This window comes from Ranitomeya variabilis, chromosome 1 (genome assembly GCF_051348905.1).
Source record: "Ranitomeya variabilis isolate aRanVar5 chromosome 1, aRanVar5.hap1, whole genome shotgun sequence".
Classification (NCBI taxonomy): Eukaryota; Metazoa; Chordata; class Amphibia; order Anura; family Dendrobatidae; genus Ranitomeya; species Ranitomeya variabilis.
The window spans coordinates 193,676,567-193,688,626 of NC_135232.1; the positions used below are offsets into that span (position 1 = coordinate 193,676,567).

The following is a 12,060-nucleotide window of genomic DNA, read 5'->3' on the forward strand; positions in this document are numbered from 1 at the left end:
TAGTCATGAAAATACAGAAAAATCTTTAAATGAGAAGGTGTTTCCAAACATTTGGTCTGTACTGTATATATGTGTAAAAAAAAGAATATGTATATATACATACAGTATATATAACCCTTGTTAATGATATTTAGTCATGGCGGAAAATGTGGAGGAGGGCAAAGCTTCGTAACAGCTCATCGGCCTGCTCGCCTGTCGATCGCGAATAGGGCCTTAAGCGATGAGCTTGTTGTGAAATGTAATTGCCTTTCTCTGCTTCTGTAATTAATAAACTGTGACCAACCTGTTTCAACCCATCTAGGCCTGTCTGTATTTCATTACGGGATTGGTGGGAGGGGGGAAGGCACTGTTTAAACACACGGGTCTCCACAGTCTGCAGTCATCCTTCAGTTATGAACATTGTCTTTCTCCTTAGACTCATACAACAATTAGTCCTGGCTTAATTATTTCCTTAATTTCATAATGATCAGCAGAAGAAAATATAATATCAAAATGTACCTTTCCCGTCAGTTGTGTACCCGGGACCGTGTGGACAAAGCTTCTTAAACTGAGTGGTGCCTGGTAGAGGGCAGAGCTCACACTGATTTCCCCAGCCTCTACCTCCATTGCAGCAGCATTCAGATTTAGTGACATGATTGCGACTGCTGGATGACATCTGACACATGGTTTGTAGAACTTCAGAAAAGCAGAAGCCCTGGCGTGTGTCTGTAAGTAATGACAAATATCATGTTAAGTTCGTAATGATCATATACAAAGAAGTGTACAAAATGTGCGAAGCATGAAAAAACATTTATGATGACATCGAAATATAAAAATAATCTATAAAAATAAAACTAATAAAGACCCAACTACTCAAGGAATTAAAACTGATTTACAGTGGGGAAAAAAGTATTCAATCAGCCACCAATTGAGCAAGTTTCTCCCACCATAATTTGCAAAATAAATGTTGCCAAATCAGACAAGGTGATTTTCTGGATTTGTTTTCTCATTTTGACTCTCATAGCTGTGGTCTATCTATGATGTCAATTACAGGCCTTTCATCTTTTTAAGTGGGAGAATTTGCACAATTAGTGGCTGACTAAATACTTTTTCCGCACTGTATCACTAGATTTCACAATACAAACTGCACACATCTACTATATAATTGTCTAAGGGTCACTTCCGTCTGTCTGTCTGTCTGTCACGGATATTCATTGGTCGCGGCCTCTGTCTGTCATGGAAATCCAAGTCGCTGATTGGTCGCGGCAAAACGGCCACTACCAATCAGCGACGGGCACAGTCCGGCGGCAAAATGGCCGCTCCTTACTCCCCTCAGTCAGTGCCCGGTGCCCGCTCCATACTCCCGAGCCCCCTCCAGTCAGCGCTCACACAGGGTTAATGGCAGCGGTAACAGACCGGGCTATGCCGCGGGTAATGCACTCCGTTACCGCTGCTATTAACCCTGTGTGTCCCCAACTTTTTACTATTGATGCTGCCTATGCGGCATCAATAGTAAAAAAAGTAATGTTAAAAATAATTAAAAAAAACAAAAAACCTGCTATTCTCACCCTCCGTAGTCCGCCGAGCCGCACACGGCTGCCGCCATCTTCCGTTCCTGGAGATGCATTGCGAAATTACCCAGAAGACTTAGCGGTCTCGCTAAGTCTTCTGGGTAATTTCGCAATGCATCCTGGGAACGGAAGATGGCAGCAGCCGCGCGCGGCTCGGTGGAGCTTTGGTGGATCCCGGTGGGTGAGTATAGAACTATTTTTTATTTTAATTATTTTTTTCAACAGGGATATGGTGCCCACACTGCTAAATACTGCGTGGGCTGTGTGATATACTGCGGGGGCTGTGCTATATACTACGTGGCCAGTGTTATATACTGCGTGGGCTGTGTGATATACTGCGGGGGCTGTGCTATATACTACATGGGCAGTGTGATATACTGCGTGGGCTGTGTGATATACTGCGAGGGCTCTGCTATATACTACATGGGCAGTGTGATATACTGCGTGGGCTGTGTGATATACTGCAGGGGCTGTGCTATATACTACATGGGCAGTGTTATATACTACGTGGGCTGTGTGATATACTGCGGGGGCTGTGCTATATACTACATGGGCAGTGTGATATACTGCGTGGGCTGTGTGATATACTGCGAGGGCTGTGCTTTATACTACATGGGCAGTGTTATATACTACGTGGGCTGTGTGACATACTGTGGGGCTGTGCTATTTACTGCGTGGGCTGTGTTATATACTACATGGGCACTGTGATATACTGTGGGGGGCTGTGCTATATACTACATGGGCAGTGTTATATACTGCGTGGGCTGTGTTATATACTGTGTGGGCTGTGCTATATACTACGTGCCCTGTGTTATATACTGCGTGGCCTGTGTTATATACTACGTCGCCTGTGTTATATACTGCGTGGCTGATATATACTGCGAGGGGCTGTGCTATATAGTACGTGGGCTGTGTTATGTACTGCGTGGCCTGTATTAACGCATCGGGTATTCTACAATATGTATGTATGTATGTATGTATATAGCAGCCACATAGTATATAGCACAGGCCACATACTATTTGTCTGCTATATACTACATGCCTCCTATATACTACGTGGCCTGTGATATATACTGTGTGGCTGCTATATACATACATACATATTCTAGAATACCCGATGCGTTAGAATCGGGCCACCATCTAGTTATTACATAAAACTCTTAGAGCTAATAAAGCTGATGTACTTACTTTGAAATCCATGTCAGAATTGCTGCAGAGTCCCTTTAGAAAGTTTAACTCAATCTTCACCCACCTAGCCTGATTAACAGCTCCTCAGTGTCCCCACAGCTGCTGGGTTCTCACACTGCTCACTAGAAGCTATAGCTCATCTTAATATCAGGATTATTCAGCCATTCTGATATGGATTTTCTATGGATATTTGATGCTGACATTTGGGATTATCACTTGCCTGTAGTGTCTGTTTCCCATGGATTGATTGAAAAACGTATTACTTCTGGATATATATGTGGATTGATAGTACAGATATTACTATGCCAAAATAAGAATGTTACTATGTAAAAACAAGCGACTATGCAAATTATTTTTTTATTAAAAATCCTCTCCATTCTCAATAACCAAAAGATTTTTAATTTTGTTCATCTCAGGCTGCCCAGGTTACCAGCCATCTTTGTAGTCTGTTAGTAATGGCTGGCCTACTAGACAAGCAGAAGATTTTTTCCATAGAGCTTAGGAATGCTGCTCTGAAGCTTGCCGTTTGCTTCATCCAGCTAACTTCAGTGCCATCTTGTTTCTCCGATGCTGTAGAGGCAAAGCTACCTCTGCTTGCAGCATCAAAGAGAACACATTTCGGGCCAGCGGCACAAAATTTTCTGACTGTGACTTTCAATTAGTCGGGAGTATACCGCCCCCTTCCCCAGAGCAGTGTACTCCTGAAGACTGATGATGACAACAACCCTTTTAAAAGTAGACTTGTACATGCTTCTATGGATGGAGGTAAGTCTTCTGGCAAAACCAAAATATTAAAATCGACATGTAAGAATATAGATATGGATTTTACAGTTTATACCACTGTCAGATCTTATGTTATTAGCTATTCTAAGAAATGAAACTGAAATCCCTATTATGTCATCTTATGTCATCAGTCTGACTTGTTTGTAAGTAACACTTTGCTGTAGATGTTAAATACTGAGATTACAGCTGTCTACTGTGGAGTCCTATTTCTATTCATTCTAAAAAAAATCTGTAATTTGCCTATTGCATAATCAGTTACACAATGGGAAAGCCAAAGTCAGGGAGCTAAATATATTTACTTTGACTATTTGTAACCCCATAAAATTATTATTATCATTATTATTATTATTAGTGGAATGAGTTGTGTTCAGCATTTTTTTTTTTTTTACCAAGGCATTCAGTTCCTGTAAGAGACGGCTGAAATCCTTCACTGCAGTCACATCGATAGCTTCCAATGGAGTTGACACAACGGCCATTTTCACAGATGCTTGGTTTTGTGCGACATTCATTCTCATCTATCCAGATAGATAAAAAAAAGTATATAAATCTAGTAACATATTAAACAGTATATTGAAGAATATTGCTCTAGATTACCCATACTAAAATGCTACTTTTAATTAGGTAGATCCACTTCTCATACAGTTGGTTACATTGATATATAGTCTGTCCATGTGATGACTAATCTTGATTATCAATTTGCTCCTAGTTACTATGACTTTCTATAAAATACAGTATATAATGGTTTACAGCTGAGATTTCCTTTGATAAGAATCATCATAGCCAGTGACCATGAATTAATTAATTCCAGGCTAAAGCCACAGCAGCATATATACTAAAATTAGAATGATACAGAGAAGATTAGCATGACTACTGCGCGAGGTTGAGATGCAAATTAGTGAAGCATTCCATATTTTGACAGCTAAATAGGAAAGGGTTCTTAACAGGTAGAGCATTCAGAATGTGGAATACCCTACCACAAGAGGTAGTAATGGCTGACACAATAGCAGCCTTTAAAAAGGGCTGGACAATTTCCTCAACACACATAACATTGGGGGTTTTGGTTAGTTTAGTGAAAAAATGTACAATTGGTGAAGAAAGGTTGAACTTGATGGACCTAGATCTTTTTTCAACCTTTGGAACTATGTAACTATGTAAAGCCATTGAAAATCTTTTCTTTTTAAGTCACAGAAAGATTGAAACTTGTCCTAACATGTAAACAAATATTTATTTTTCTAAATTGTAGAACAAGTAGCGCTAGACACTCATTCTAATGAAGATGACCACCAGAAATGGAGCAGATAAACATTAAGTAAAATAGGCCTTAAAGAAAGAGTATTAACAAAAACGGACCTATTTCAAAAATAGGTGATGTCACAGCTGACCCTGCTCCCTCTTCATTCACAGTGTCCTTTGTATAGACTCATTTGACACTTTGTTACAAAAGATAGGGCCGGGATCCAACCATTGACATTATGTACAATTGTTATTTCTTGAAAAAATAGGAAATTAAAGGGGAATTTAAAGGGGTATTCTCAGCTCTAATATTCTACAGTATCCCAATATGTATCAGATGTAATAATAATAATATTAGCAAATACCTCCAATTAGAAATGTAGAATTGTTTTTCTGATTCACTAAGTTGCTTACCCCATGGGACGGCATTGCCGTAGCATAGGTATCCATGGTTACAACCACTCATATAGTGATAATTTAACTAACTGTCACTACATGAATGGTTGTAACCATGGATACCTAAGCTATTGTAATGCCCTGCACGTGGGGTAAGTGACATCGTTAATCAATAGAACTGTACTACATTTCTAATTAGAGGTATTTGCTAATATTATTAAATATTGGGATAGGATCTAGGAGACAGGAATACCCCTTTAAGGCCGGGGTCACATTTGCGAGTGTGATTCGAGAAACTTGTGCGAGTCCCTCACATCAATACCTGGCACTGCCGCCGGCAAGAGACTCGCACAAGTTTCTCGCATCACACTCGCAATTGTGACCCCGTCCTAAAGTCTAGAAAATCACAAGTGGCCACTGTGAAAAGTGCAAGAATTCTTTTCCTACCTGTAATACAAATTATGACATGTAAAAAAAGACATTGCCAAATATGTTTTAAAAAATACATTTATCACAGAAAACTTAATTTAACAATATGCCATTTTTCTGATGATTTCAGTCATTCCAAAGGAGAAATGCAGATAACTTTTCCAGTGAGGTTTTTACAAGGCATGCTTGTAGGTTATGTAGTGAAGTCCTTCGAAGAACTCATTAAAATATGATGCCAAGTACAAACTAGTCAATCCTTACCTATGCAGCCTTCTCCATCTGGTCTTCGAGTCATCCCAGGAGGACAAATACACATAAATGTCCCAATGAGGTTTTTACACATCATGCCCCTGGACTCGCAGTCATGGAACCCTTCCAAACACTCATCGAGATCTGTAAAGTAGTACAAGACAGTTACAATAATATTTGCACATGTGCCCTCCTTCTCATTTTCTTTCAACCTCAGGTGAATTTCTAACTGACCTTTACACATCTTCTGATCTTCTCTTAGAACATATCCAACAGGACACGTACATTCATAAGAACCATATGTGTTAATACATCTGAATGCACAAATCAGAGGGTTCAATGCACATTCATTGACATCTGGAATAAAGAAGAACATCCAAAATCACTCATTTATAGTCTGTCATCATAACCGGTACAGTGGACACTTATTGGAAATGCTTTTCCTAGATGTAAGCATACTTACCATATGCTATATAATACCTACAGCTCAACATTATCAATAGATTCTCAGTTTCTGCTCCAATCCAGGAATTAAGTCATGAGATTAATACTTTAATATCCTTTTAGTTTTTTATTGTTTTAGGAACTACCATCACCAAGTGAGCTGAAGAAATGACTTACCTTCACAGTTCATCATAGGTCCAGGTTCAAATCCTTCATCACAGGTGCACTCAAAACTACCAATAGCATTAGTACATGTCCCATTTCCACAGGGATTGCCAATAGAACATTCATCAGTATCTAAAATGTGAGAGATAATACATATTAAAATGCTAAAACTAAATAAAAAAATAAATATTTTTTGAGTATTTTAAGTATGACAAGAAATATCATGGCCATATAAATCCAACAAGGAAAAGTCTTTATTCTATAGGAGACACATGTGGTAGAATATTGTGGTTCATAAGTAAAGCATTTGATGCTCACAGGTATCCGACTTCAATTCAGTTGATGCCTAAATTGATATTACTAAAAATTCATCTTCATTGTGTGTGGTCAATATGGACACTGACCTGATTGACACAACTTCAATAAATGCGAGATGTTAGGTCAGTACTAAGCACTGCTTTTTAGTAGCATTGGGGGTCCTAATTTTGATTTCAGCCCAGTGTAAAGCTAAGTTCATACTAATCTGAAGTTGTGAAGTTCCATTTTTTTGCTCCAATGTAGAAACAGAAAAAATGGAATTCTTGCAAGGAACTGAACCATCTAATGATTGTCACAAACAGCTATAGATGAACCCCATTGACTAAAATGGAGGACATTTTCATTTTGATAGGTTGGATATCATTTGAAAGGAAAAATAGTGTAACATGCTATACATTTTCTTACGGTAAAGATTACAGAATTTGCACCAGCGCCACCTAATGAAGGCTCAGACACAAGTGTGAACCTAGCCTAATTGCTCCTCAGAGATTGTATGTTCTTCCTGTGTTTGGTTTCTTAGCTATTTCCTACCTCTTCTTGTTTTATTTCCTACCTATTTGCAAAAACTTATGGTATATACATTAGTCTAAGGTATGAAAAGTAGTCTTAGAGTCTTTTGTGGATAGAGGCTGGTGTAAATGGTTATAATCTCTGTACAGTGGTGGGGACTTTGTTGGTGCAACATAGGCAAAAGTAAAAAATAAATATGTATGGTCACATACGTCATGTGATCTGTATTTTACTCAATGTCAATGTTTTAGGTGTTATTAGACGACACATACCTACACAATTGATTCCTGAATAATCTAGATTATAACCCATTGGACACTCGCATCGGAAAGATCCATCCGTATTAATACAAAGACCATTTGCACAAATTCCTGGGTTTTCTAGGCATTCATTGACATCTACAACAAACACAAAATGTATATTCAAAATTAATGGCAGACATCTCAATGTTGGTGTCATATAGTAAATATAACAAAAAATAACTATATAGAAAATGTAAAATACGTTTGTGTACACTGGCCTCCCAATGTGATACCTTAAGGGGTATATTTGCCCTTGCAATCCCCAATCTGCTTGTGTTCTTTTGCTGTCTATTGATGTAATTTTAGTTGGCTTTTATCTCAGTTTAGCTTGATCAATCGTGTTACCTTCTGTATTTTTCCAATGAGTGATGTTTATTATTTACCTTCTCTGTCTCCTTCAGGACCTGTGGTGGTTCCATGTCCAAATGGACATAATTCTCGAAAAGCCCCTGAAAATAGAAAACTCATACATATTCAAAAGCTACTAAATATAAATACAGACTTCGCAGACAAAAAAACAAAAATAAAACCAAATCTTGTAAACTGCTTAAAAAAAGGTTTGGCAAAATAAAGGCAGAAAAAAACAAACATCATCATCTTTCTTTTCATTGGGGTTTTCACAAAATTTAATGAACTGTCTGGGGAAAAGTCATGGCTGTTCTCCAATAACAAGATTGTCATCTATGGTTAGAAATCATGAGTGTTTCTAGTTGATATCTACAATTCCGGTCTTTTATAGAACAAGTTCAGGTGAAATCTCGAGGTATTTGTCTATGATCTTAGGAAGGAAATAAAGGAAGAATGCTATCATTACGGTAGGATAAGTGTCACATACCATCTCCTTCTTTTGGACACAGTTCACAGGGGTCGCCCCAGCCCTCGCCTGGCATTTTGCTGCAGCAACAGATTGCTTTAGTGCTGTTATATGCTTTTGGCACCGAACATTTCCCATTTTCAAATTTGGTAAAACAAAAGCTTTGCCGAGTATCTGAAATCAACAAGTTGCATTTATTTTTATTGTCAAACAGACTTTGGTATAAACTAAAAGATCCCAAAAAACAGCATCAAGACATTTTTTAGCGTACGTATAAAATGTACAAGGTTCAATTCAAATCAGTTTAAAAAGGATCTAAATTTCTGTTTTTGTGCGTAATCCCTATGTATGGCAGACAACAAAGATTCTAAAAGCATTTATTTGGGGATGTTTTCCTCTTTCTTGTTGTTTTAGCCTGTAATATAAATTTATCTCACTGTTATTTCTTCTCAGATCCTACTGACTATTATTGTCCTCATATATTTATGAAAGGCATAAAGGCTTATTCTCATCATGATAAATGTAAAACTAAGCAACTTTGCATTTTACTTGTAAATGAAAATCTTCATTCTTCTTATTTTTAGATTTTCTGAAGGGAAACTGGTCAGCAGGATTTCACCCCCAAAACTATTCATATACTCATGTAGCACTTTCAAAGACACATCCAGCAATAACTTTACATGGCCAATCCATTCCTCAGAAATCAGCATTAGAATGGATATGCAAATTAAGTTGAAGTGCTTTTGGCCTGTGGAAGCTCTTCTCAAGCTTCTGCTCTTCCCAGTTCAATTTCCCAAAGAATACTGCCTCCTCCTGCTTGACTGACAATGTCTATGCTGTGTGGGGAAGAAAAATGGAGTGACAAAGGCATGGGAAGTGCTTCCGCTTCATTTGCATATGTATTCAAATGCAGATTTCTTTGTAACAGAGGAATGGACTGTGTAAGTAAAGTTATTGCTGGACTTGTCTTTGAAAGACATAAATGTGCATATAAATAGTTTGGGGGCTGAAATCCTGCTGATAGATTCCCTTTAAGAAAACAGAGAATTTTAATTTTAATAGATAATGCTCATTGTATAGAGTGCTTGTCTCCTATGAAAGTAAATCATGCTTACAATCTCTTTCCAGTAGAGCTTAAAATCGCTGTTCTGAAGATGGCTGGATTGTTAGATCTGACCAGCTCCAGTGTTCCTGCGCTCCTCCAATGTTGCACTTTTAGCATTGTAGAGTGTACAGTTAGGGCCAAAACTGCAACAATGCCACTGGTCCAAACTCTTAAGCAAACTGATCAGCCCCCCGAGTAAGCCCACACAAAACGCACAATGGGGCTGCTCCTGTACTTGTTCCATGTGGGTGACATATGGGTAAGAGTGATTGACTTGTTTAGATGGGTCTTTGTCTGGTTGTTTAGTCGTCATCAGCCTAATGTATATTAATATAGTGATGATTCATTACTTTACTGTCAGGCTTATACTGTTTAATGTTCATTTGCATATATATATAAGGAGAAATCGGTGATAGTGGATACATACAGACTCCTTTACTATTGCAGCACTTGAACCTTATAATATGATTAACTCTTCCCAACCCTTACATATATGAGTGGCATGTACTTTGTCTGACATCTGTATGCTGACTATGATTTTGTCTGGATTTATGAACAATTTATTGTATGACAATTTTTATATACTGTATATATCTGTAATAAACATTGTTATATGTTATGGATGGACTAGGTACTCCTTATTTTTTTTGTACAAATTGTTAAGCAAACAGTAGAGCTCCAGAAGATTCAAGTTCATCCATGATGTTTAACATCATGGCTTCGATTGATAACATAGCCCCGATCATTATGCCTATCCCCTTCTCAATCAGTTTTCAACCAATCTTGATGGATTCTTTTGAGTTATAATGTTGTCCATCAAATATCTTTAGGTGCTCTGGTACAGTAGACAACAAGTATAGCATAACCTTCATGACTTTTTACGCCCTAGATCAGTGTTCCCCAACTTCAGTCCTCAAGAGCCAGCAACAGGTCATGTTTTCAGGATTCCCTTAGTATTTCACAGGTGATGGAATTCCTACCTGTGCAGGTGATGCAATTATCACCTGGGCAATGCTAAGGAAATCTTGAAAACATGACCTGTTGGTGGCTCTTGAGGACCGGAGTTGGGAAACACTGCCCTAGATAATACCAGACATAAATCCTGTTACACAAGCAGATAATGAGCCAAAAGAGTTTATAGCACAACAAAAACAGAAGCCTGCCTACATAATGGGTTGGTCTAAATGGATACAGGCAGGGGGTTGATGTTCTTTACACTATCAACCTCAGTGTAAGTGTCACTATTTCAGCAGGAAAGGAACCACATGAAAAAGTACTGGCTGGATTTCGAGAGCCTGAGGGGCAAAAAGAGAAGAAGGTGGCAGGCGAATAGTTTAAATTGAGGGTGAAATATGAAGGTTAGGGAACAAATGTACACAGAGATAGGAGTATACTGCATTCTCCATTTAACAGTATATACTGTTCCACTGTAAGCTTTATGTGCCCTAGAAGGATTTCTAATAAATAAAATACTTACCAAAACATCTTCTCCCATTGTCTGATAAAACAAATCCAGGTGGGCAAATGCATTGAAAGCTTCCAGGGGAGTTTACACAGGTTCCAAAAAGGCATATATTTGGCTCTTCATTACATTCATCAATGTCTGAAAATGGAAACATAATACTCTTAAGAGAACAATAGCACAGGCATTGTATACACTGAGATGAGGATGTTAAAGAATATACATATAATTTATACATATCTACAGTACATCCTATTGTGAGTCACTTTACGCAAAGAATATAAGCTTTTGTTAACAATGTTGTGATAAATATTTCTGTAAGCTATAACCCCGTCCCTTACACATTATTCATTCCCAAAGATAAAAATCTCAGCCTCGTTTAACCTACAATATGCTTCGTTCAAGGACAATCTTGTACGCATCAAAGTTTTTCTACAAAATCAGTGCTGATTGTAGCGCCTGCCACTTTGCATCATTCATGAAAGTTCTTTCCCAGTAGTTTTACATTGATCTCCACATTACCTAACCATACAGTATGCTGTTAAATAGAATCTTCATGAGCAATAAGGAGCATAGAGACAAAGAACTGATTGGTACAAAAACAGTTTAAAAAAACATTGGTGACACATTTGAAATCTTGCACTTATACAACTAATATCCTGCTGACATTCTAAAAGTGCCATGCTATTGTAATAGTAACATCACCAATCAATTCTACTTGTCTTGAAGGAAAATATTATTACAAACATTATACCAGTGGTACATAAAAAAGCATAGTGAAAGATGGTTATGAGTGGTCTATAAAAAAGCATAATGAAAGTTGGAGATCAGTGGTCTATAAAAAGCATAATAGAAGATGGAGATCAGTGGTCTATAAAAAAAAAAGCATACTTTAAGATGGAAATCAGTGGTCTATAAAAAAAAGCATAATTTAAGATGGAGATCAGTGGCCTGTAAAAAAGTGTATTGGAAGTTGGAGATGGGTTGCCCAGAAAAAAGTGCAATGTAAGATGCAGATCAGTTCAACGAGCGAAACAAAGGAACAACTATTCTATGTGATTTGAATTCAAATTAGATCTCCTCCGACAGGAATAAAGCTCGCTATCTTGTTC

At 37.9% G+C, this 12,060-nt stretch overlaps 1 protein-coding gene and 1 non-coding gene across 2 annotated transcripts in view; one reads left to right on the plus strand and one right to left on the minus strand.

Moving 5' to 3' along the window:
• The window catches only part of FBN2 (fibrillin 2), a 379,678-nt gene that overhangs the window by 31,618 nt on the left and 336,000 nt on the right, over positions 1 to 12,060 (minus strand). Inside the window, exons 49-57 of the mRNA XM_077291494.1 lie at positions 10,964 to 11,089; positions 8,403 to 8,555; positions 7,951 to 8,016; positions 7,538 to 7,663; positions 6,450 to 6,569; positions 6,063 to 6,185; positions 5,841 to 5,972; positions 3,911 to 4,036; positions 499 to 705 (exon numbers count right to left, since the gene is read on the minus strand). Of these exons, the coding sequence (XP_077147609.1) occupies positions 499 to 705; positions 3,911 to 4,036; positions 5,841 to 5,972; positions 6,063 to 6,185; positions 6,450 to 6,569; positions 7,538 to 7,663; positions 7,951 to 8,016; positions 8,403 to 8,555; positions 10,964 to 11,089 (1,179 nt within the window). The remainder of the gene's footprint in view (positions 1 to 498; positions 706 to 3,910; positions 4,037 to 5,840; positions 5,973 to 6,062; positions 6,186 to 6,449; positions 6,570 to 7,537; positions 7,664 to 7,950; positions 8,017 to 8,402; positions 8,556 to 10,963; positions 11,090 to 12,060) is intronic.
• Positions 4,328 to 4,436, plus strand: LOC143797447 (U6 spliceosomal RNA). The gene has a single exon (XR_013220476.1). It is a non-coding gene; the product is annotated as a U6 spliceosomal RNA (small nuclear RNA).